This window comes from Dendrobium catenatum, unplaced genomic scaffold (assembly GCF_001605985.2).
Source record: "Dendrobium catenatum unplaced genomic scaffold, ASM160598v2 fragScaff_scaffold_1483, whole genome shotgun sequence".
Classification (NCBI taxonomy): domain Eukaryota; kingdom Viridiplantae; phylum Streptophyta; class Magnoliopsida; order Asparagales; family Orchidaceae; genus Dendrobium; species Dendrobium catenatum.
The window spans coordinates 1617695-1644968 of record NW_021319945.1 but is presented as its reverse complement, the minus strand read 5'-3'; the positions used below and the strand labels follow the sequence as shown (position 1 = coordinate 1644968).

General features: G+C 34.7%; 3 protein-coding genes across 3 annotated transcripts; all 3 read right to left on the bottom strand.

Annotated features, from left to right (window-relative positions):
• Positions 1-807: 807 nt before the first annotated feature.
• Positions 808-8925, bottom strand: LOC110115461 (autophagy-related protein 8i). Its single transcript, XM_020848704.2, has 5 exons — positions 8738-8925; positions 8569-8624; positions 3440-3492; positions 1146-1264; positions 808-1048 (listed from the first exon to the last, which is right to left on the bottom strand). Exons 1-5 carry the CDS (start codon positions 8775-8777, stop codon positions 960-962), a joined length of 357 nt encoding a protein of 118 aa, XP_020704363.1. The 5' UTR covers positions 8778-8925; the 3' UTR covers positions 808-959.
• Positions 8926-19276: 10351 nt separating this feature from the next.
• On the bottom strand, positions 19277-19879 carry LOC114581029. The gene has a single exon (XM_028700319.1). It carries the CDS (start codon positions 19877-19879, stop codon positions 19277-19279), a length of 603 nt encoding a protein of 200 aa, XP_028556152.1.
• Positions 19880-26070: 6191 nt separating this feature from the next.
• On the bottom strand, positions 26071-26580 carry LOC114581028 (ribosome-associated molecular chaperone SSB1-like). Its single transcript, XM_028700318.1, has one exon. It carries the CDS (start codon positions 26578-26580, stop codon positions 26071-26073), a length of 510 nt encoding a protein of 169 aa, XP_028556151.1.
• Between the last annotated feature and the right edge of the window lie 694 nt (positions 26581-27274).

Below are 27274 nucleotides of genomic sequence, written 5' to 3'. Positions count from 1 at the left end.
ATTATCCCAAATGAAACCCAAATCATCACCAATAAACTTTTGTCAACTACATAATGTTGGTCATTTGCAACCAGAGCCTTACATGAGGTTCTGGTTGGGTACCCATTGGGTACCCACGCTCTGCGCTGGCAGGCTTTGCCCACCCATGCCCACTTATGATGAATTTCGGGATGTCATACCCACCCACACCCACCCACTTTCCATGCTTCTTGAATGCAGTCTGTCACGGATTAATGACATTGAGATTTTTTGCCTTTTTCTCTGACTGCAAACTTTTAAGCCACATATCAAAATTTATCGTGATCGTGATGCGGTTCAGTGCTGCGCACTGCGTAGTAAGGATTATTATAATATACTACATGCATATGATGATTAGTAATGTAAATTGATTTGTCCCTTGATGTTGAGTACCCACCCACGAGGCTATGGGCGTACCCATACCCACCCATGCCCATTGGGTATGGGTGGGTACGTGGGTGGGTGTGGGTATGGGTACCAAATGCAGTTTGCAACCTCATTCTACATATGAAGGGCAAAAGCATACCCTCCTAGTTATGCGTGCAATTTGTTATAAAAAAAATTAATTTGGGACGACTTTTTTAATGCTTTTTAAGACAGTGTTTTAATAAAAAAATGATAGTTCAATTTTTTTCTAATTAAAAAACTGTTTTAAAAAGCAATAAAAAACTATCCCAAACAAAGGAATAGCTTTCTCACTACTTTTAAAAGCAGCTTCCTAATACAAAAATTTTTAGGAAGGAAGCTTCCTATATCTGATGATTCAGGATTCAGGATTGTATGCCAAGAATACAAGATCACATTAAAACAGATATATACTATTATACAAAGGTACACAAAGGTCCAGGTTCAGTTTATTATAACACATATCATATGAAATTGCCTAAATGGACACAAATGAACAGCTTTGAGGAAGGAAGCTTATGAACTTTTTTCTTTTTTCATCCGAATGTCTTCTCGCTGCTGTAGTACATGTACAGGAACCCATCTTCATCTTTGTAAAATTCATAAATTGATTCCACAAGGCTAGCTGCTTAGAAACAATTACAGGCAGTGTGAGATTTTTAAATAAAATGTTGAAGACATTGAATCCATGTAAAGGGGAAGTAGAGATAAAAAAAGTTTACATGTTTGAGGTAAAGTGTTATTGACAAACACAAAGAGTGCTTTTCCTGGTGCCAGATGAAGCCTGCAGCTCAAAATGTGAATGAATTGTCCAATGGACATGTCTCTAGGAACCAGGTACCTGATGAATTAAGGAAATTCTATGATTAAAAAAAAAGAGAGGAAATTCTATGATTTAAAAGGCAGAGATATCTAGATATGATAGATTTAAAATATCCAAACTCAATATGCAAAAGAAGAAGAAGGATATATACATATATAAGTGGATATAACTTCTATGCTTAATACCTAAGGAATATGTTAGGAAACCCTTGAAGATCTCAAGTGAACCCTAACAAAAGAGACAAAAACAATGAGAAAACTCCACAAGTTTGAGGAAAATCAGAGAAAAATGGCAAGTTTTATTGAGAAAAAATAACTAACGGAAGAAACAACAAGATAAAATTGATCCTTAATTCGAGAGGAGGATCGATCTCTCTCAATCTCTAGATGAATCTAGAGCCCAAGACACCAAGAACAATGGACACCAAATCAGCCACCCAATCAAAGCATCCCACGCACCCTAATCCCTCCTTCCTACTTAAAGCATGCAATTAATATTTAATGCCAAATTACAGGTTTGTCCTTGCCGCCCCCTCCTTTGGCTCCAAAGGATTTGAATTTGAAATAGTGGGCCCCATCTCCCTCTCCCTTGCCGCCCGCCTCCTATACACCCGAGCCGGCCCTTGGCAAGGGGCCGGCTGGACCGGTTCAGTAGGAACCGGTCTATCAGAATACTATACAATTAAGCAGGCTATGTTTTATGAGACTTAAGGGAGGGCAATGGAAAAGTTAATAGCCAAGTTGAATATGATCAAAATGAAAATGAAAATGCTAAGATGAATATGCGACAAAATTAGAAAGAATAAATTGAAGAATTATAATATTAGGTGGTTTGAATACATATAATTAAGGATAGAAAATGCATCAATTAGATGGGTGGATAAAATTAGTATTCAACGATTCGGAAAAAAGGTATATCTAAGATAACATGCATACATGTGATTCAAAAACATTTGCATAGAACAGATTCAACGCTATAAAGCGCTTAACATGAACAAAAGAAAAAGTAGAATTCAGAAAGCCGACCAAACTTCTGAAATCCGATATACAATACTCACAATGTTTGTGACCCAAATAGTTTTTAAGACTTACATTGAAGCTTAACACTTAACTGCTCTAAAAATTCTTTATGAAGACTTAAATGTTTAAGCACAATTAATGTCATGATGGAACTATTTATATTATTATCACAATAGGATAAAAAAGTTAAGATAAGGCTGAAATTGGTGATGGTAAGAATAGCAAGTATACGCCAAGTCGCTGCTGGCTTCCATAGAGCTTAAAATCTTGTGGAATTACTTGCATTTTCTCGATAACCAGGAATGGTAATGTGCATAATCCTTGTGCAGATAAAAACTAACAACAAATTCCCGTGTATGTAATAAAAGCTAGGGTGGACACTCACCGACAAATATCTTGCAACGGAAGATCACACAAATTCATCAGAAAAAATGATTTTAAAATGCTGCATATGTGGTAGTAAGACATGAAGTCAAACCAAAAGCACGAGTCAGACCAGTCCATTGGATCGGTCCAGTCAGTCCCATACGGACCAGTTCATGCAGACAGAGGCAGGATTTCTCCGCCTCTCCTGTACGCCGATCCAGCTGCAAAAGCCAGCTGAGCAGATTTGGAATGTTTTTTGAGAGAGTTGAGAGGGAAATTTGAATGTAGGAACTATTTAGAGATTTCATTTTTGATTTTATGCATTAAATAGTTTGTTATCCTAGGATTAGGACATCTTGAATTGGGCTGAAATTTGAGATCTCTTAGATTTAGGTTTTCTTTTGGGCTCTAGCGGAGTCAAGAGATTTGGGAGAGATAGATCCTCCTCTCGAATAGAGGATCAATTGTATATTGTTATTTTCCATTTCTCTTTTATCAAATAATACATATTATCTACTGCTTTCGTGGTTTGTTGTGGATATTTGTCGACATTTCTCGTTGTTTTTGCTCTCTTGATAGGATTTTTTTGGAATCTTCGAGTGTTTCCTATCAGCATGTTTCGTTTCAGAATTTTATTAGCATAATTAAGGATATTTTTCATGTTTTTTACTGAACAAATATAAACTCGAAGAGCACGAAATGTTCATTAAAACCTTGATAAAGTCAATAATACAGGAACATCAGAATAGATCTAGTCACTCATCTAGTTGTAAGGGTTAGAATAAATTCAATAAACTAGGCTACTTACTTTCTCTTCTCCATGCCAGGCAGATCACTCCTAGCAAATCTCTCAGCAATAACCTTACAGATGCAGAAGTAAAAAAAAATCAGTCGCTAGTAGCAATATAGTGTCTTATATAATTCTTAAGCTAATCAAATAAATATGATAACGACCACAAAGCTCACTTTGTTCTTAGCAATATTATATGTAATATTATTATATTGACCGCAAACATTCTGTTTCCTTCTAAAATCCTTCGTTTTAAAAGACCTAGGGCTGGAAGCAGCACACAAACACAAATTGTATGTAAACTTAAAAACAAAACGTCAACCCACTTAAAAAAATTTAAATGTGTATTTCATAATTATTTTTTTAATAAGAGGTTCTTTCTAAATTCAAAAGAAATCATGTTTTGAAATGCACCATGAACTAAAATAAACATACCTAAATGACCTTTTAGTTTTTTAAATGGAACAAAAATTAAGAATTGGAAGAGACATAAAGGAAGATGATAATATAACTATGTAGTAGATACAAATAAGCAAACTAATATAAAACTAATGCTTCATTTGGGACGACTTTCTTACTGTTTCTTAAAGCACCTTTCTAGTACAAAAATTTTAAATAAAATTTTTGTACTAGAAAGCTGCTTTAAGAAGCAATAAGAAAGTCATCCCAAACAAAGCCTAAAAAATATAACCAGCTAATGCAACAAACAAACTCTTATCTTTCCTGGTACATGATTTTTTTTTAGCACTCGTGCGTGCATTTAAAAATGATATGCAAATGCTAGGCATATCTGCAAAAGAGAGAGATTCTCCTCTCACGCTCAAGAACATTCAAATTGTCGAACAGAATATAACCAAATATAATGCCAAAATTCCAAGGCTATAAAATATGCATGGTATTATTCTTTTTCTTTAAACAAAGCAAAATCAGCAAAATAATGTACCAAATAAAATATAAAAAAAGTATCATTATGATGTAATCATATAAAATAATGCGGCTAAGTTCTTAGACTCGAACAATGCATCTGTGCAACAATTAAAAGGATGCTTAAACTTCCTCTAGCATATCTCAGAGATTCTTTTTTAATAGTAATCAAAACTATTAATTGTTTTTCATATCTCTCTCAATGCCCTTTTTGTCCTAAAAAATGATCCCTTCTTACCATTCCCTCCCTCCAACCACAACAACATCAAGCCTTTATCCCACTACATGGGGTCCACTACAAGAATCTTTTTTCTCCATTCTATCCTATTAAGAGTAAAATTTTCATTTAAATCTAGTAAAAAAAAATAATTATAATATTTTTAAACCAAATTTTTTTAGGTCTTCCTCTACCTTGTTTAACATGAGCGAAATCTAATACATCTACTCTCCTAACTAGGTCATCAGAAGGCCGACATCTTAGATGTCCAAACCATTTAAGGCAACTCTCTCTAATCTTATTTGTCACTGGAGCTACTTCAACCTTTTCACGTATATACTCATTTTGCATTCTGTCTCTAAGAGTGAAGACACTCATCCACCTAAGCATCCTCATCTCTACAACACTTAATTTAATTTTATGCTTCTCTTTTAATGGTCAACATTCTGCACCAAAAAGCATTGCAGGTCTCACCAACATCTTATAGAGTTTTACACTTTTCCCTTAAGTTTGAGGGGGAACTTTTTTGTCACACAACAGACCCAATGCCTTTCTCCACTTTAACCATGTAACTTGAATTCTATTAATAATATATAATCTATTTCATCATCACTTTGAACAATAGATCTGAGATATCTAAAACGTGCACTCTTATTAATGACTTGATAGCCCAAATTCACATTTCCTCCACTAGATCAATTATAACTAAAATTTCACTCCATGAATAAGAAAAATAGATGATTGTTTTAGGTAGTCGACAACCAGCATAAAATTTATCGAATAACCATAACATAAATCCCACCTCCTACCAAAACATACAAATCCAATTAGAAGCCCAAACCCAAAAGAATAAACATGTCTCTGACCATTGCGTTGGAGCAACACTGCATCAGGATTTTGTCCTCCATCTTTTAGGGTGACCATCCTCTAGCCTCAGCTTCATCAGAGTTTTGACACTCTGAAGATGTTGTAACCAGGCTTAACACATGTATCATTTACTCTTTCACAGAAGTGGCCAATCATGTTAGGTTCTGCCCATTTACACACATAGATTTCCTCCTTAAAAGTCTTATGCTTCAGTTTACTAAGTTGGTCTGATGGTTATTGAATGATTTGAACAATCTAAGGCGAAGTATGGTAAAGTTTTTCTTTTTGATTCCTAATGATCATCTGCACTTTAGATATATAAATATTTCTAAAACTATTTCCCTCCATAGCTTATGGTATTTAATTGCAAAATGTGCTTGCTTGTAGCATTGTTGTTTTGCTTATGAGGATGGCCAACTCTTTCTAAATGAAGAGGAAACTTTCTAACTTTTCCTGGCTTGGGATCAGGTTATATTACACTCAAACTAAAGCATTAAACGCCCACAAACTTTTGTGATGAGATGGGAGCTTGACACCCTTTAATCTTGTCCTTCATGCATCTCCTGTCAAAGCAAAAAGACATTACAAGTGTCATACTGTCCTGTAGTTTTAGATGTTTTTTGCAATAGCATTTTTAGTTGTCAAAGGTGCACCTTTCTATCTTGGGTGTTTAAAATATTACATTTTGATGGCTTACTTAGTGTTGCTTTATTGAATCCTTCAATAATGACAAGAAGAACAAAGGAATGGGCACATACTTGGCCTTTCCTGTGATTTTGAATGTTCCTATTCGTGAGACAAATAATTTTCCTAGTTCAAAAGAAATTGTGCTTTTTCCAAATTTCTGACAGTTTGCTTTTTGTATCAAAGCAATAGAGAGCTAGGAAAAAGAGGGATGACAAGGGAGTAGAGAAGATCAAGCAAAATAAAGAATTTTTGTAAGAATCTTTTTTTATATCCACATTATAGAAGTTATGTTTTTCTTTCCCTTCTTTTGTGTTACTCCAAATATATATCAGTACATGTAATGTTCTTAACCAACATCTGATTCACTTTTTTCTTTATAAAATGTCAGCCATTTTACTTAATGTTTATGCATTGATGTTATTCCATTCTATTCATAGTCATCTTAATGCACGCAAACTTGAAGAGTAGAGAAACCACAGCGTGCATTACCACAAGCAAGAAACTCAGTGAATGCAAAAATGGGGATGGAAATAGAATAGTGCGATTGTGAGAAGGATGAGGAGATAAAGTCCTTCGTCAGAGATCTATAGATAAGTTGAAATAATTAGGTAGACCATATGGTATTTTAAATTTATGGAATGATGTTGCTGACTCTTGTGTGCAGGAATGGCAAGGCTATAAATGGGAGAAGTCTTCTAGTTGACCTTTGTAGCGGTGCTACAAAATTAATTGCTTTCAGAAGGTAAATTTATAGCTTCATGCTTAAAACCCTAATTAATTGTATAATGCAAGTTCTTAAGTATGGATCACATGGTTTGTCTGTTGATGATATGCATTAAAGACATATTAGAAGTGAGAGAAGAACATGCATTTGGTTTAAGCTGGACTATAAATCAAATTGGCTAAATAATCACACAAATCATTCATGGCGTATGTTGGCTCTTGCACTCTTATTGCAATATATGCGTTTGATTTTTTTTTTTTTTTTTTCATGCTTCATATACCATTGTGCTGATTAGTCCAACTCCAACATCTACAATTTTGTCCTCCAAAGTTGCCAAACAATAGCAACACCGCAGGCATGTTCTCCTTTTCCAATCACTTAAACCATGATTCTCTAGTTTTCAGGGGCTTAAGGGCTTTAAAATCACTTTATGCCAATCGAGCATACCTGATAATCATAGCAATGGCCAGCAACATGAGAGATTATTCTGTGCGGACGCCAGATGCAGCTCTACGTCCAGATGCCGCAGTACCGAACAATATCGAGCCGTGGTACCGAACAGTACCGAGCTGCGGTACGGTAAAAGAGTGACATGGTGCATTTTTATTGGTCTTCGGACCTCATTCGGGGTCCGCAAAGAATAATTTTTCCAACAATAAAGGACAAAAACAAGAAGACTGCTACCTAAGTTTGCCGCTGGGACAATCTAATTCATATTAACAAAAAGTTTCCATTAAAGCAATCTTATCTATCTGTATGTGAACAAAATGTTAATTACTTACTGCATATTTTAAAGATTTGGAAACTGTAGTCAATTGTCCTTGTGGCTAAATCCTTTTTTTAATTGATTTTCTCATTATATTTAAAATTAAAACACCTAAATCTTATTAGCTTACATACAACTCTTGAACTTATCTGCAAAAATTCCAAGGTTTTCATCATCAAGTTGCTTATTCCATTGTTGTACTACATTCTGCATTAAAATGCTAAGCAGATGGAAGATCCATCGACTGAGAAATAATTAAGATTATGGATGATAAGGTTTATTACTTTTCATATCCAATCATCTCAATTACAATTTCAATGCAACAACCTAAACATTTAGTGCATACCCAAATATTATGACAAACTAGTAATGGACATGATTTTAGCTAGAAATCAACCCAAGTGTTACAACTGACCAAAGATACATGCACTTTGTGCACATAAATCTTTCCAAGTATTACTGGAAAATCCATTTATTCCACAATAGTAACCTATGAGATTAAGCTGCAAGGTTAAATGGTTACCAATCTTTGCCAGTCTTGAAGTAGGCCTTGAGTTCAACCCATATCCACACCAATTTCTTTCTTAAAAAATGAAAAGTGTGGCGAATATACTGTTGTGGTCATCCAGTAAAATGTCTACAGAGCAAGTCAATTAGCTCAAGCTTGTAAAATGGCATAAGTTTGCACACAAGGCATTTTTACAATACAAAGTTCACCAATTACTGCTATTGGCAAGTCAAGTATGCTTACTGTTGTTTAGGGTTTACAAAAAGAAGCAATAAAAAGTTATCTGAGTTTAAACTTATCCATTGAAATAATTTTTTTTTTTCGTATGCTAAGGACGGAAAGAAGCAGGAATTACTTTAGAAGATTGATAGAATTTCCAGTGATGCCCTACAGAAAAGGGAAATTTAAAAAAAAAAAAAAAACTTAATCGATTGAATACCAACAGGAAACTCACCGGTACCCGCTCAGGATATTTGGCAATGATCTCCTTGGATTCCTCACATCTATCCTCTGCAACAAGATTAGCCTCTCAAAAAATTGAACTTTATCCCGAAAAAGATCCCAAGACTGGAAATTGTGAATTAAAAACACATAAAATACTAATATAACAAGAGATGGCCAACCGAATGAGTATTCTTCCTTGAAGAGTTTCATCTTCTTCATTTTCAACCGCCAAAGAGATCTCGGGTGATGAAGATGAGAAGGAAAGGGGGTGGAATTTGGGGCAGGGGGTTGCGTTGGTCGAATGCTGAGTGAAAATTAGGAAACCAAGGAGAGAAGATGATGCAAGGCATAAATCTGTAGATCTGTAGAAGAACGAAATGAAATATATATTTTTTAAAATTATTATAATGAAGAAAGAATGCTTTTCACGATAATTGATAATTTACTCATTTAATTTATTTTGAGATGAATATAATACATAAATATTTAATTAATAATTAAATTCCATAAATTAATACAAATATGTGACAAAAAAATATTTTCTAACCAAATTAATTGACCTAATTTCTTTCCTATTTATCATATCTAAATCCATGATACTATTGGACCAAGGCTTTATAGTAAAATAATTAATCATGTTGTTTTGATGATGACAATCATTCTAGTTGTTGTTAGATTGCTGATCATATATGATATTTGATATATCTTGAAATACTCAAAAGAAAATGAACCAACATAAAATTTTGACTTTAAAATTATTTTAGAAATTAAATGAACTACCTATGATACAAATTTACTATAAAAATAAATAATTTGTGAAGTCGAATATGTCGACACCAAAATAATCTAACTCGAGCAACCGGAGGGGCATTAACAGAAAGAACCAAAGTTAGTCAGCTCGACTTGTCGAATTGGCCAAGTCAATCAGGTTGGACACGGAAAGAGGGAATGGACACATGTAAAGGGTGATGAAAATAAAGTCATTTTAGTGCCCCAAAATTAAATTTTGAATAATTGCCTATTTTATCTTCTTAATTAATCAAGCAGAGCTTTTATAAATCATCACAGTAATAAATCTATATCTAGTAAAAGCAACTAACAATCATTTATCTCAAAATATTTCAATATATTTTCAAAATCAATATACAATAGCAAGAGATCAATATAATTACTACTCAATTACAAACTTCTGACTACAAAAAAGAAAAGGAAAAGTTAAACAAAATTGTAAAACAACTAACAATCTATGTTAATCTCATTTCAATAGGTACTGACATCTTTTCTGACCTGAAATCTAAAAATTTTACATAATTATCATAAAAGCCTAACAAGTAACCAAAATTCTATCACTATTTTCAATGAAAGACAAAATAATCATTATGTAAGTTTCATTCTAGTCACTATCAATCATCAATAAACCTTCTATGTTAGCCAAATTGAATAGGGAAAATGAGATTTAATGATTTTCAGTTAATAGAATTAGATATTTATGACTAAAATAATATTATAATATTATAATTTAATCAATTTTCATTATAAAATTCATATAAAATTCTTCTAGGGCTTAAAAAATTATAAAAGAATATCAAATAAATAACAATTTATTTAAATTTTTTTATTGAAACTGGTTTGCAAAACAGACACCTGACAGTTCCAAAATTTTCACTTGTACTATGTATTAATTTATTAATAATTTACACAAGTGCCCAAAAATTATGAAAAAAAAAATATATAATAGTTAAAATATAATAATATATATCTTATGGTGACAAAGGTTTATGATTTGAACTTATAACGACTCCTAAAAAAATTATTTATTTGGATCAAAATACAAGCTATTACAATCACCACCTCAATCATCGTGCTTTAGAGTTATAAGCATCTACAAAATAAAATAATTTACTTGTCTTTCAATGATATCATCAACAATGATTCTTGATAGAGAACCACAGTCATTACACTATCGGTTGCCTGGAACACCCTTAGATAAGAGAGGTTGGACAGACTAAACCAAGGCTAAAAATATTATACATATATTTTATGCAGAGTAATTCCAAATTAGATTAGCATGCATTTGCTTTAGCTTTCTGTATGCATCATGTATTCTTTCAATAACTACTAATAATTCATTATATGTCAAGTCGCATACTTCTTCTTGATCTGACTGGTCAAGATTATCGGCCATTAAACACAAGTTGGTGACTTCCTCCTCCTTTTCAATTTCTAACGAATCTAAAGCCGAATCCGCCCAAAAAGCTCTTTGGAATCTCTTCTTGCCCTTCTTCACATCTGGTTTCTCATATACCTTCTTCTTGCTAGGAGTGACTTTAAGTTTTGGGCAGTCTGATTTTACATGTCCGAGTTTTCTATATTCATAGCAAATCACATCATTTAAAATTTTGACATTCTTATGAAATTTACCTCTGTTCCGCTTTTTGTGTTTCTTCTACTTTCTCTTTAGAAAGCTTCCAAATTGCCTAGTCATTAAGGCAATGTCATCCTCATCCTCATGTTATGATAGATCACTCTCCGACTCCTCCACTTTCAATGCAATATTCTCCTCCTTTCGTGGTTCTCCTACATCAATCTTTCTTTGACTTAGTCCTTGTTCGTAAGCAATTAGTGATCCAAGAATATTGTCAATAGAGTAAACATTTAAATCTTTAGACTCTGTTATAGCAGTTATTTTTTTCATAAGCAGTAGGCAAAAAACGGATAATCTTATTAACCATTTTAGCATTCGTTAATTCCCTACCTGGAGCATACAAAGAAGTGACTATCTGAGCGAATCTTATGTACATGTCAAAAATAGATTCATTGGATTTCATACGAAAAAACTCATAATCATATAACAAGATATTTAGTCTAGATTGCTTTACTTCATTAGTCCCTTCGTAGGTAATACAAAGTATATCTCATATATCCTTTTCACTTTTGCAAGTGGAAACCCACATGTAGTCTTCTAACTTAAGTGCACAAAAGAAATTGTTTAAATATTTTGCATTGAGTTGTGCTAACTTATATTCTTCTATAGTCCAATTTGCAAAGAGTGTTTCAATTCTAATGTCATCAACTATTCTAGTTGGTTTTGTATACCCTTCTTGAACTAGGATCCACATATGATAATCAAGGACTGTAAAAATGTAGACATCTGTGTTTTCTAAAATTTGAAAGGAATATTATCAAACAAAGGAGGTCTATTGATCAAATACCCTTCAGGTGTGTTCCGGTTTCTAAAAGTAGTCATGCACATTTTTCAAAAAGTAGTCTCAACTTATGGCTTTGAAACTTGGCTCTGATGTCACTTGTTGAATCTCGATTAGGTTGTTAAACCTAAACTAATGTTCCAAGGATAACCAAAAGAAGGATGAATTCATAATTCTAAAAATTACTTCTCTTAGATTTAAAATTTTGAAAGCATGAAACAAAATAACTTGCAGTAAGTAAGCAGGGAAAAATAAAAGACACAAAGATTTAGAGTGGTTCGGTCAAACACAATCTACATCTACTCTCTGAAGCCTCCCACTTCAGGTATTGCATTATTAAAAAAAGTGACTCTTCTTTTTCCCCCACAGCAAGACAGATCAGAAGCCTTTATAAAACTCTCTTCCATCAATTCCCGGTGCGGTAGAGAACCGTCGTCCTTTCACACCCTCCAAGTATAGATAGAGAACCTTCATCCTTTCACACCCTCAAAATGTAGGTAGAGTACCTTCATCCTTTCACACCTTCCAAGTGTACGTACAGTACCTTCGGGTGTTCACACTCTCCAATTGTCGACAAAGAACCGTCATCCTTTCACACCCTCTAAGTGTAAGAAAAGTACATTCGGCTGTTCACACTCTCCAATATCAATAGAAAATTGTGATCCTTTCACACATTCCAAGTGTAGGTAGAGTACCTTCGGCTGTTCACACTCTCCAAGTGTAAGCAGAGAACCTTAGCCCTTTCATACCCTCCAAGTGTCGACAGAAAACTATTGGTTGTTCACACTCTTCAAGTGTCGGCAGAGAACCCTTGGCTGTTCACACTCTCCAAATGTCGACAGAGAACTGTTGGATGTTCACACTGACCAAGTGTCGGCAGAGAACCAGATCTTCTTCAAAGTTCTTCTTATGAGCAATCTAGAAAGATGAGTGGAAGAGTGAAAAATATAAATCATACACAGAGATCCTTACCTTTGATTAACCTTGTGAACCCTTCACATTCCATTAGCAAGAAATCTCACTCAAATACTCTCTCACACTCTCTCCTTCAATTGCCCTTTACAAATCACGAAGACAATACTTGAAAAGATTGCATGTCATTTTTTAGTGGACCTTTTATACAAAAGACACGAAAAACTATTCAGAAAATTGAATTTTTCAATTTTGAGCGTATACGATCGTACTGTATGATCGCATGTTTGTACGTATAAATAGTTTAAACACTATTGTGTACGAACCTTTTATGAATCAATACGAAATCATTTCGTACGAGATCATCGTCCTATACTTACTAGGTTCGTCCAGGACGAACACTTAGAAAATTCAATTTTTGTCTGTACGAAATGTTGGGATGAAATGTGAGAGAATAGAATAGAGGCGTAAGTTATCAGTCTTTGTGTCACTCCTTGCTTGTAAGTAATCAGTAATCCAAGCATATTGATGATAGAATAAATAGTTAGGTCTTTTAACTCAGTTATGACAGTTATCTTTACATTATAAGTAATAGGTAAACAACGTAGGATTTTTTTTAAATATTTTAGAATTTATTAGTTCCCTACTTAAAGCATGCAATAAGGTAAATATATGTATAAAATGTGTAAACATGTCAGTGATTGATTCATTCGATTTCATGTAAAATAAAAATTATAGTCGTGTAATAGAATATTCAATCTGGATTATTTTACCTCATTAGTTCCTTTATATGTTATGTACAGTCTATCTCAAATTTTTTTCCTAGTTTTACAGGTTGAAACACGCATATAATCTTCAGATTTAGGGCATGGGCATAAAAATGCCTAAGTTAAACATTTTGCGTTTAAGTGAGCTGGTTCTTCTTCCTCTAATGTCCAATCAATAAATAATATTTCATGTCCTAATGTCATCAACAAGTCTAGTGGGTCTAGTTTAACCTTCATGTACTAAAATCCACATACGGTAGTCAAGTGATTGCATAAATATAGACATACAAGTTTTTTAAAAGTTGAAAGGAATGTTATCAAATAGTAGGGGTCTAGTGATCGAATATCCTTAAGTAGTGTTATGGTTTCGAAAAGTAGCCATGGTCAATTTTCACAAATTTATCTAAAGCTTAATTTTTGTAATAGGCTCTAATACCACTTGAAAGTTCAAAAATGTTGTTAAACCTAATAAAATTATCCCAAGACAAATTAAGTGGGGATGAATTGGTAATTTAAAAATTCTCTTAGATTTTAAAAATTGATTTAAGATATTTGATACAATGATAGATCTTCATAAAAGATTTCTCAATCATAATAATTTAAAGTGCAGAAAATAAAAATATAGTAAACAGTTAAAGAACAAAAGAACATCAAATTTTATAGTGGTTCGATCCAACTATACCTATGTCCACTCCCTAAAGATTCCTTGTTTGGGTATTACACTAAATCGAAAGTGACTTTCCTTTTTCTCCTATAGTAAGGTGGAGAAGCCCTTACAAAATCTCTATTCCTTTAACCTGTGGTGGCAGAGTACTGACGTCCTTTTACACCCTCCTGGTGATGGCAGAGTACCAACATCCTTTATCACCTTCCAAGTGATGACATAGTACCAACATCTTTTCTCACTCTTCAAGTGACAGTAGAGTACCAACATCTTTTCTCACCCTCCTAATGATGTTAGAATACCAACATCCTTTCTCACTCTCCTGGTGATGACAGAGTATCGTAATCTTCTTTAAAAATCTTTATTCAAGAGACTTCAAGAAAGTAGGGAAGTATTTTGAAGAAAATATAAGTGATCCTTAGATTTGGGCAACCTTGTAAATCCCCTCACAATTTTCTCTCATAAGATCTCTTAATATTCACTCCTAAATCACTCTCCCAAACACTCTCCTTATCCACTCTTAAGAGAAATTCATAGCAAGATCATGAGTGTAAGTTTTTTAGGACACTTATATATGAAAGATTAAAAAAAACCATCTAGAAAATTAAAATTTTCAACTTGAATATACTCTAATTTTACAGTATAATCGCATTTTATATGTACTAACATTTTGAAAAGCCCTGTTTGATATTGTAAGAACCTGATTTCATACTTTATTAGTCATCTATACGAACTTATAAAATATTGTATTAACAGTTCAAAACTAAACCAATTCATCTGATATGCTCCTGTATGAACCTTATTTCATACATTATGAATTATCTATACAAACCCCACTTCATACGACATGAACAGTTTGTCACGACCCAACCCGACCGGGACGGATCCCGCTCGCATCAGGCCGCGACGGAACTTAAACTTGGAAATCTAGGATCTAGTTTTGGAATTTGCTTTAGACTTTCTTCCAAATATTAAATAGACAGAAAAACACATAGCTACTATAAACATCCAAATATAGAACAGATCATCTATCTTTTCAAAATAATCATCTACAATACAATCCACGGCTTCAGACAGAAATAATAGAACAAAACAGAAAAGTCATGATTGTACAAAAATCAAAAGTATAAAATACCTAATATCAGATCAGACACAGAACTTCTAGTCCAAGACCTCATTCACTTTCCCAGAACTTGAAAACCACGCAGGAAACAAGAATGAGCTAATAGCTCAGTAAGACATCACTCACCAATCAAAATTATTAGAAATTCACATCAGAAAATAGCCATACGAAAATCGTAGAACAGATATAACAGATACTTGATCAATCAGAAATTAGCTTACGGATACAAAAAAACTGAAGTCATTTCAAATCAGAGTTCAGAACAGATATCAAAAAGCTTTCAAGTCACAAAGCAGACAGAACCGTACAGAAATCAGAAATCAGATATCAGATAATTCATAAAACAGACCAGATAAGTCATAGAACAGATTATTACATATCAAACATTATATTCCCTGACCCTGAAAGAATCTCAACGGATTCTGGCCCCTTATGCCCCCCTTCCCATACACTGACAGAATCTCAACAGATTCTAGCCCCTTATGCCTCCCTTTGTGCTTATAGCACCAGAACAGAACAGAACAGATATTCGAAACTTCGGAACATAACTTATTTTCAGATTTCAGAATTCATTTCAGATTTCACTAACACTTACAGAATCTCAAAGGATCCTAACCCCTTATAACTCCCTTCTGATAGCTTACAAACACTTCAATTCATTCAATGTATCAATTCAGAAAAATTAGAATTCGTACGAAAAATCAGTGGCATAACGGCAGTATACAGAATTTATACAAAATTCACATATTCAAAAATTTATCAAATTATCACAGAATATCCACAACAACATTATAAGACTTTTACTGTACTGAAGTAATAATATCATACATCCAAATAAATTGTTATTCGAATAAAACTCAGCAGAATTCGAAATACCCGGTAAAAATCTTCCAGAATATACTCAAAATGTGCACAATTATCATCTCAACAACATACCAAAAGTTACGCGGTAAAACCTTTGTTAGAAGAAAATAATACTAGAAATTTGCTAACGGAAACAAAATCCTGAACAGAAAAGTCGTCAAAATTCTCGTTTCTGAAAATTGAGAAAGGCGGAATGTGTCTTACCTCGAGTTGATCAACTTTTTCAACTATGGCGACGGACAAAAACGGACGGAAGTCTCCCAAAAATCCACTTTTCTTCTTTTCCCTTCGTTTTTCTCTCTCCTGGGCTTTCTCTCTCTTCAAAATCGGCACTATTCAGATATTTATTAAGCAGGATCGTCCCAGACGATGTCCCGATCGTCCTGGGACGATCTTCTCTGGACTCAAATCATCCAGAAGAAATTAATTCAATTTTATTTCGTCCCTGGACGAAACTCTCGGGTTCAGTTCGTCCCGACCCTTCCCGGTTCGTACAGACAAAATTGACAGATTCTTCACAATTTTCTTCAGTTCGTCCGGGACTAAGGCCAATTCGTTCGGGACTAAAATCACTTAAAAAAATAGCTTTTGAAGGGTTTTACACAGTTTAAACAAATCATGCTTTATTTGGTACGAACATGGATGAACCCATTTTGTACTCTAGAAGTCATATATATAAACTCCACTTCGTACAATAAAAACAGCTCTAAAATTGATGAGATCATGTGGGATGAACTGGTATGCATCTATTTTGTACTCTAAAAGTCATATATATGAACCATGATCATACAGTATGAAATGCACCTATTTTGTACTTTAGAATTTTTTATACTAAAAAATAGTAAGAAGACAGTAAGAAAGTTATCCCAGACGAAGGCTTAGTAATTATCGGGCATGCAAAAAACATTAAGATAATTTCAAAAATTAAAATTATCAAAATAATCATTGTAATAACATCATTTCCAATTGAACTGCAATTGTTGGTATGCCATATACTATCAGCTTCATTCAAATGTTAAATTGCATATCAAAATTTGGTAGGTGAATTGTTTGATCTATCAATTTCGTCATATCCCCCTTTCCTTTGATACAAGAATCCATTTATAATTCCATCCACCTCGTTCACTTATCTTCATTTTAATGAAACTACCATAACAAAGCATATAGTATGATTTAAAATCATACAGTACGATTAGTTTTAAAATTTTAAGTTTTGACTAACTCTCCCAATATGTGTGTGCATGATTACCCAATTAGATTCACACTCTATCATACTCTAAAAAATATTAAATTTATAGAATTCATTACATGAAATCCTAATCTACTATTTCTTGAAATCTTCAACTGTTTGGAATATAATTTCTCTGAAATGTTAGTACACACAAATATCAAAAAGAAAATATATCCAAGTATGATAGGATAAATCATAACAATAATATTTTGGTATCATCAAAAAACATGTTATATAAAACTTAATCTTGAAATCTAACTCGCAACCTTCCCATCACTTGAGACCACTCCCAATGAGTTCATACTATTAATCCAAACTCAATGGACCCAACTATTAACCCTTGGTCAACTTGGTTGACCAAGTCAATCAGGTTTAACCAAATACACAAACACTTGATTCTAGCTCAAATCCTTTGACCAATGCTTTTCTAAGCCAATCCAAACCCTTAGGGTGATCTACCAGGTCCCTAAGAGAGTCTCCTTCAAGGCCCAAGCCTTTGGCCCATTTCGGGTAGCCATAAGGCTTCACCCAAGTGTCCAAAGAAGGTTCTTTAGGAGCCAAAACTCAATCAAGGTCACCTCTGACAAACAAAACCACTTGCATTGGGTTCCCCATGACCAAACACACCTACCCTAGCTGGCCTAGCCCTTGGTTAACCTAGTCTAGGAATTTGGCTAACCCAAAGTAGTCATAACCAACTTCAACTGATCCCACTCCCAACCAAGGCTCCATCAAGCAAAGCTAAAACTTGCATTGGGTGGTTATAGGTCCATTGCATCTACCCTAGTCATCTCAGCCCTTGGTTTGATTTGGTTCAAGGCTTATGCTAGTTTGAAGTGGTCAAAATCACTTTGACTTTAGCCAATTTTTAGCACTGGTTAGATCAACTCCTATTGCCTATTGCATTAGGTGTCCCTTGATCCAATGCATCTTCCATATCAAACCCAGCACCTAGCTTAATCTGGGTTACACCCAACTTGACTTGGAACTATCCATGCATGGGTCAACCCGAGCCACTTTGATCAATTGGGCCTTATCATGCCCAATTGAGTTCACATTATGATCTTAAGACATAGTCTTCCCCATGGCATGAGTTTACCTCCTTCAAACTCAGAAAGCTTCCCTAGGCTGTCCCCTTCTATTTGGCAAGCATCTGTTGGCTCATTTGATCAATATTGACCATCTAAAGATGCGACCATGACTTGAATAGGGTGTCTCAATTAAATCAGCCTCATTTGAATTTAAGTATCAATATTCATCTCTAGAGCTTTCCAAGCATTTTTGTCCCTTCCCCCAGCTTCCTAATCCTTTTGAGAGTATGTTCGAGCAAACTCTGACAAATGTTCTTTGCCCTCCACTCGAATCATACTTTTGATGCTCCTACGGCCATGACGCTTGAAGAAAAAGTGTTCCTAGACATCATTTCAAGCTTCTTGATGCAAAATCTTACTAGTTAGAGTTTTCTTGTGGTATAAACCAAAACTTGAATTCCCTAGGTAGTATGGTCAAGTGTGAAACCATCATGCCAACAAATTTCCATCATTGGATTATAGGTTTCCTTCATCTTGATGGACTTTGCAAGATTTGGTGGGGTTTCACTAGTGAAATCTCTCGGATCATGCTGGAAAAGTTTCACGTGTATGAAGACGTGAAGGAGGTTGAAAACGTAATCAGAGCCTTTTATTTCTATCAATAGCTCAGATTAAATCCTATAGTCTTGAGCCACTTTAAACCATAGATGTATGATAAGATTATCCAATGGCTATCATTAAACCAACATTATATGGATGGCTAATCAGGTGGCTCCCACATTGATTTATTCATAAATTGAGTTTTCTTTTTCTTATAAAACATATAAATTCATAATTGATTTATTAATATATAATTAATGCATATTGAGCATATGATTAAGTCATGAAAGTGAATATTAATTATGAAATTAATAAGGAGTTTATATAGAGATTCGCAATCCCCTCAGAAATCTGTAACATCTCTCAGCAGAAGTGCTAACCAGCTGCGGAGCGTACCTGGCTAATGCAGTAAACTCAGCCTCGTACTGCATCACCGTCTTGCTCCCCTGAACAAGCCTCAGAAAGTTCTCCTGCATCTGCTGTCGTGCAGAAGGGGGAACAAACCAATCTCGGAATACCTCAGTGAACTCTTCCCAAGTAATCAAAGAGTTCAGTCTGCCCTGAAATCTGGCTGCCTGCTGGCCGTCCCACCAGTGCTCAGCCTCTCCGTCTAACAGAAAAACTGCTAACGGTACCTTCCTGTCTGACGGACACTGCATCCCGTCAAAGGTCTTCTCCACTCTCCTCAGCCACTCTTCAGCAGCTCTGGGCTCAACAGCGCCCTCAAACCTCGGAGGTTTCAACCTCAAAAACAACTGCAAATGTCTATCCAGGTCATCAGATCTGACAGTAGAAGCTCTACTCTGAGTCTCGCTCATCATCTGAGCAACCAGCGAAGCAAACTGAGAAAGCGTATCAGCACCGACCACTGGGGCTGTACTCCCCACTGGTGCTGCCTGATCGGCACTCTGACCATCTGTCATGTCTGGGTCTGGCTGATCCATACAGAAAAATCCAGAAAATCCGGAAAAACTATCACAAAAACAACAAAAATAAAAAGCCAAACAAATCAAAATTACCCCCCAGACAGACTTACTGATCACTTCCTATAGCTCTGTTTCACAAAATTCTCAAATTCCAAAACCATTGCTCTGATACCAAAAAAGCTTGTCACGACCCGACCCGAGACGAGACGGATCCCGCCCGTGCTGGATCGCGACGGAGCTGCACTAACCAGGATCTAGCTTTGGAATTTGGTTCGGAACTGAATCTTCCAAATAATTAATTCACACAGACTAACAAACACAGAGCTACTATGTATCATCAAATGCAGCGGAACAAAACATCTATCCGATTTCATTTCCTCAAAACAATCATCTACAGAACAGTACATGGCTTTCGACAGAAAGAAAGACAGAACAGAAAAGCCATGACTGTACAAAATCAAAAGTACAAAAGTACCTATACTGATCAGACTCTGAACTAATCCTGGACTTCCTTGCCTTTCCCCGAACCTGAAAACCACCAGAAAGCAAGGGTGAGCTCAACAGCTCAGTAAAGCAACAAACCTCCAATCAAAATCCTCAGAATCTCAAAACCAACACAGCAGACAAATCCGTACAGAATCGAAACAGATTCGGACAGATATCAAATCAACAAAACTGTACGGAAATGGAAGTTGTATCAAATCAGAAACATAACAGATCAGACATATCAGATCAACAGAATCAGAATCGTACAGATCATATCGGAACAGAACAAATCATATCAGAATCATGTAGCAGATATCAGATATTTAATTAATAGCTAAATTCCCTGACACTGACTGAATCTCATAGGATCCAGGCCACTTATGCCTCCCTTTGTGCTCACGGCACCAAAACAGATCAGATCAGATGTGCTTATAGCACCAGAATACATATATAGTGCATATAGCACCTAAACAGATTGTTTCCTCGGATCCGGAACAGAACAGATATCAGATTTCATATTGAGCTCATTTCAGAATTCCCAGACACTAACTGAATCTCATAGGATCCAGGCCCCTTATAACTCCCTTTATATAGCATATACAGATAGCATATGAATTCAGAAGATTTCCGGACAAAACAGAAATTACTCAAAAATCGGGCAGCACAACGGCAGTATACAGAATTTACACAATTTTCCTGAAAATCAAAATTCACCAAATTCGCACAGAATATAGATATCAACATTTTAGAACATTTATTCTACTGCACAGATAAATTCCAATTTCACAGAAAAATCTGGTCGACTAAAAACACAGTCAAATCAAAAATACCCGGACAAAAATCTTTAAAAAATAACCAAAATATGCACACTAGGCACGTCAACAATATACAGAAAGTTACGCGGTAAAAACTGAGCCAATCAACAGATACGGACAAAAATCATTAACGAAAACGAAATCCGGACAGAATATACCGCCAAACACGACGGTTCTGAAAATTGAGAAAGGCGGAATGTGCCTTACCTCGAGCACAGCAATTTCCTCAACAGCCACTTCGGGCGAAAACGGCTCCGCGTCGTCCGAAAATCCACTTTTCCACTTTTTCCTTCGTTTTTCTCTCTCCTCAACTTTTTCTCTCTCTTCAAAATATCTCATTTCTATATATATCCAGACTGATCGTCCTGGACGATCAAGCTTCGTACCGGACGATCCATGAAGAGAGTTATTTCGTCCAGACGAAAATTGCATATCGTCCCCGGCGAAGGATTCACTGACTTATTTTCGTCCAGACGATCCTGATTTCGTCCAGACGAACCAAACAGCCAAACATGATTTTCTCAGCACAACCTGTACCGATCGTCCCGGACGATCCGACTTCGTCCGGACGAACCTGGAGCAAAAACTGATATTACACTAAGAGAGTCTCCTTCAAGGCCCAAGCCTTTGGCCCATTTGGGTTAGCCAAAATGATTCACCCAAGTGTCCAAAGAAGGTTCTTTAGAAGCCAAAACTCAATCCAGGTCACCTCTGACCAAGCAACCACTTGCATTGGGTTCCCCATGACCAAACACACCTACCCTAGCTGGCCCAGCCCTTGGTTAACCTAGTCTAGGAATTTGGCTAACCCAAAGTAGTCATAACCAACTTTAACTGAGCCCACTCCCAACCAAGGCTCCATCAAGCAAAGCTAAAACTTGCATTAACCCAAACCCTTAGGGTTATCTACCAGGTCCCTAAGAGAGTCTCCTTCAAGTCCCAAGCCTTTGGCCCATTTGGGTTAGCCATAAGGCTTCACCCAAGTGTCCAAAGAAGGTTCTTTAGGAGCCAAAACTCAATCCAGGTCACCTCTGACCAAGTAACCACTTGCATTGGGTTCCCCATGACCAAACACGCCTACCCTAGCTGGCCCAGCCCTTGGTTAACCTAGTCTAGGAATTTGGCTAACCCAAAGTAGTCATAACCAACTTCAATTGAGCCCACTCCCAACCAAGGCTCCATCAAGCAAAGCTAAAACTTGCATTGGGCCATTATAGGTCCAATGCATCTACCCTAGTCATCTCAACCCTTGGTTTGACTTGGGTCAAGGCTTAGGCTAGTTCAAAGTGGTCAAAATCACTTTGACTTTAGCCAATTTTTAGCATTGGTTAGATCAATTCCTATTGCCTATTGCATTAGGTGTCCCTTGACCCAATGTATCTTCCATATCAAACCCAGCACCTAGCATAACCTTGGTTGCACCCAAATTGACTTGAACTATCCATGCATGGGTCAACTCGAGCCACTTTGATCAATTGGGCCTTATCATGCCCAATTGAGTTCACATTATGATCTCAAGACAAAGTCTTCCCCATAGCCTGAGTTTACCTCCTTCAAACTCAGAAACCTTACCTAGGATGTCCCCTTCTATTTGGCAAGCATCTATTGGCTCATTTGATCAATATTGACCATCTAAAGATGCGACCATGACTTGAATAGGGTATCTCAATTAAATCTGTCTCATTTGAATTTAGGTATCAATATTCATCTCTAGAGCTTTCCAAGCATTTTTGTTCCTTCCCCCATCTTCCTAATCCTTTTGAGAGTAAGTTCGAGCAAACTCTAACAAACATTATTTACCCTCCACTCGAACCATACTTTGATGCTCCTACGGCCATGACGCTTAAAGAAAAAGTGTTCCTAGACATCATCTCAAGCTTCTTGATGCAAAATCTTACCAGTTGGAGTTTTCTTGTGGTATAAACCAAAACTTGAATTCCCTAGCTAAGTAGTCTGGTCAAGTGTGAAACCATCATGCCAACAAATCTCCATCATTGGATTATAGGTTTCCTTCATCTGGATTGTCTTTGCAAAATTTGGTGGGATTTCACTGGTGGAATCTCTCGGATCATGCTAGAAAAGTTTCATGGCAATAAAGACGTGAAGGAGGTTGAAAACGTAATCAGAGCCTTTCATTTTGATCAATAGCTCAGATTAAATCATGTAGTCTTGAGCCACTTTAAACCATAGATGTATGATAAGATTATCCAATGTCTATCATTAAACCAACATTATATGGATGGCTAATCAGGTGGCTCCCACATTGATTTATTCATAAATTGAGTTTTCTTTTTCTTAGAAAACATATAAATTCATGATTGATGTATTAATATATAATGAATGCATATTGAGTATATGATTAAGTCATGAAAGTGATTATTAATTATGAAATTAATAAGGAGTTTATAGAGAGATTATAATTGCATTGTTATTATTAAAAATAATAACATGTTTTATATAAGTTGAGGAATATTGTGGTTTATTAAAACCAAAGGCTTAAAAATGATGGGTTACTTTATTTTTGGGGGTATTTTTAGTATGATGAATACCTAAAGCATTAAAGACAAATCCTATGAAAATATTTAATTTGTTGGATATGATTAACTTAATTACTTTGGTTGATAATATTTATTGTGTGATATATTAAATATATGAGTGATTTAGATTCTTTTGAATCTAGGATTTTGGAACAATGTATGTTTAAGCAATAAAGATTGGAATCATGATCAAAATGTTAGTTCAACTAATTATGGTCTCGACCTAATAGGTGACTTTTTTATAGGGTAAGAAATAAACATATGCTTCCTTTTTATGGGTGTTTTCCTTGCTACTTGCTTCTATGTTTTTGTTGTCAATAATATATGATAAAACATGTTTATTTAATGACAATAATTCAAGTGATCATTTTGATATGATTGCTAAATAGCCTATCATGTTATTTTGCTGCACAAATTCATATAAGTTTAATATGCATTCTTTTGATTTGTTGAGAATAATTATTGCCCATATGAGTCATCAATTTTATTAATATCTTTTTTTTTTAATCAATTTTACTAATATGTAGCTATATTACATGTCATAACCTTCCTTAAGAGCTATTATTGCAAATAAAAAAATGTATAATACATACTTATGTGTATGATGCATATAATGTAGATGATAAACTCTTTTTTAACATTGGCTAAGTGGATTGACAAGTCAATAAAGTGATGATACTATTAATAGTTATTGGATTTTTTCTTAAGATTGGTGCATGGCTTTCTTAGTGAGGTATTGTAGTCAAGCAACTATAAATGTGTAAATTTTGATATAATTGGTGGATGTATAAATAAGCATACTGACTGGTAAGTGAATGTTTTCACATTTGAACATAGATATTATTAGTTGACATAGATGATTCCTATAAATTTTATGGTACAAAAAGGATTACTAATTGATTTCTAAATAAATAAATAAATAATCTCATCTGTTATATATTGGTTATAACTATTGTAATATAATGCTTATTTTTAACTAATATATCTTTATTTGCTTATATTTATGCCTCATTCATTGATATTTATATTTTACTAAGTGCATTGATGCATGTTATATTTTACTCAGTGGAATTTCACCTGCAGAGTTCATTCTTGTACGCTCATGCTATTACTTTGTGATTTTAGATTACTAGTTGTAATTTTTATAAAGGAATTTATAGGTTCATGCTTCTGGTCCAATTATGATTAGAATTATTTAATTAATTTAATATTATAATTTGATTTCATTTAAACTATTGTACATATTTAGCTTGTATTTTGAGTTTAGATGCTCAGATGATTTTAATAATAATAATACGTATTATTGAAATAACATTTTTGTTTGCTTTTAGAATTATTCTTAAACTTTTAGCTCACATATTCCTTTTAGTTATTGTTATTTTCCTTTTAGGTCCATTGTCTGGGTGCAACATCTCTCCCCTCAAACCCTCAACCGCTCTTCTTATTTATTAACATTTGTCTACCCAGCCCTCCAATCCCTTAGATTAATTTTTCTTTTGCTAAAATAATCATGACAATATGTAAAGAGTTTCTCATCCTAACATTAATCTTTAATTTGACATAACGTAAATAAGTTGAAAATAATCCTAAGACAAAACATTTTTATTTTAAAATGTCAAAAAAAAGAAAAAATCACAAGATCTAATTCAATTGAAATTTTTCTGCGAAAACTAGAAGACTTTGATTTTTAAATTTATAATCTTGAAAAAAAAAATCTTCTTCTCTTTTAATAATTAGTTCATTAATCATTCTGTAACTCTCAAAATTTAAAAATTAAAATAAATACAAAAACAAATCTACAAAAGATAAAAATACACCATCTTTCATGAAAAATGTGCGCAAATTTAACCAACAAAACTTAATGTAAATGTATTGGAAATTCAAATTCTGCCTTTCAAAGATTTTGTTGAGGGACTTTTGAGCAAATTTAATTGAAAATTCATGCACATTAATATTCGTTAGGCTTCAAATCCAAAATCATGTAAGTGAAACTAAAATATTGGACCACTAGAAGGAGATAGCCCGTCATCAAAGAAATTCCTAAAAATACACATCTTTCATGAAAAATGTGCGCAAATTTAACCAACAAAACTTAAATGTAAATGTATTGGAAATTCAAATTCTGCCTTTCAAAGATTTTGTTGAAGGACTTTTGAGCAAATTTAATTGAAAATTCATGCACATTAATATTCGTTAGGCTTCAAATCCAAAATCATGTAAGTGAAACTAAAATATTGGACCACTAGAAGGAGATAGCCCGTCATCAAAGAAATTCCGTAGCAAGTTCTTGTTATTATTGTAGACTGCTGCATTATTCACAAGAAGTTGAAAGAATAATGGAGAAGAAACCTCAAAGAGCGTACAGCCCCAAATTTAAACCCTCAAGAATTGCCACAGGGTTATCAAATACACTGGAGAAATTATTTATGTATCGCTGGGAACTGAAGGACATAAGGTTTGCAGGGTCGATGCTACATCTGAACTTCTGCTCTTGAAAGAACTCTAGAAGAACTCTTCGGACCGCCGGTATGTTACAGGAAGCACCGGCGAGCACGACCTCATCCACTTCTTCTTTCTCGAGTCCGGCGTCCCTCAAGCACCTCATGATTCCGGTGCGAAGTAGCTTGAGATTTATCTCCACTACCCATCCCCGATCGACCAATTGTCTCATCTCCATGCCTAGTCGCTCAATCTTAAACTCCCCCATAGCCGAGCCCAAACATAGGGCGTCCTTGGCGCGCTCGCATTCCGTTCGGATGTTATGGAGAAAGACGGCGTCTAAGTCGTTGCCGAAACTCGAATGAAGCACTGAAACCATGTAGTTGAAGAGTGGGCAGCCCAAGTCGGAAACAGCGGCCATTATATTTAGATCCTGATCTTGATCTTCAGCGCTGAGCAGAGAGATTTCAAGGAATTGACCTCCGAGTTCGAATACGAGGACGGTTCTGCGTCCGGGCGTATTGAGAGATCTGTAAAAGGATGCGGCAAGAACCGACCTTTGGATAAAATGGTCAATGCGAACTCCTGCGGCGGCGGCGGCGGCGGAGAGTTGTGATTGATACTGGCTGGGGTTGCTGCTGGCGGGGATTAATACGACAATGTTTTGGATTCGTTGTCCTTATTATAAAATTAATAATATTTTTTTTCTAATATTATATATATATTAATTTCCATATAAGCAAATTTTATAAAAAAAAATTCAAATTTTGTCTAAAGATTCAAACTTGATCACTTCTTCTAATAACCAGGATTTCGCCACTTAATCTAATCTTACAAAGATGAATAAGATCTATTTAAGAATTTAACTTATTTAATATTTTTTTAATAATTTTTTAAGATTTTCTTAAGAAAATGATGATCTATTTGGCGTTTTCTTAATACGTCAAAAAGATTAGCATTTTCTTAAAATCATTTTACATTTTTGTTTTTTTTTTTTTTAAATTTTCAATAATCATGCTTGTTTTTTTAATTACTTTATAATCAAGCTCCATTTTTAAAATAACTCTTTGGTGTCTTTACTAAGTTTATTAGATAAAAGAGAGATTTATATTATT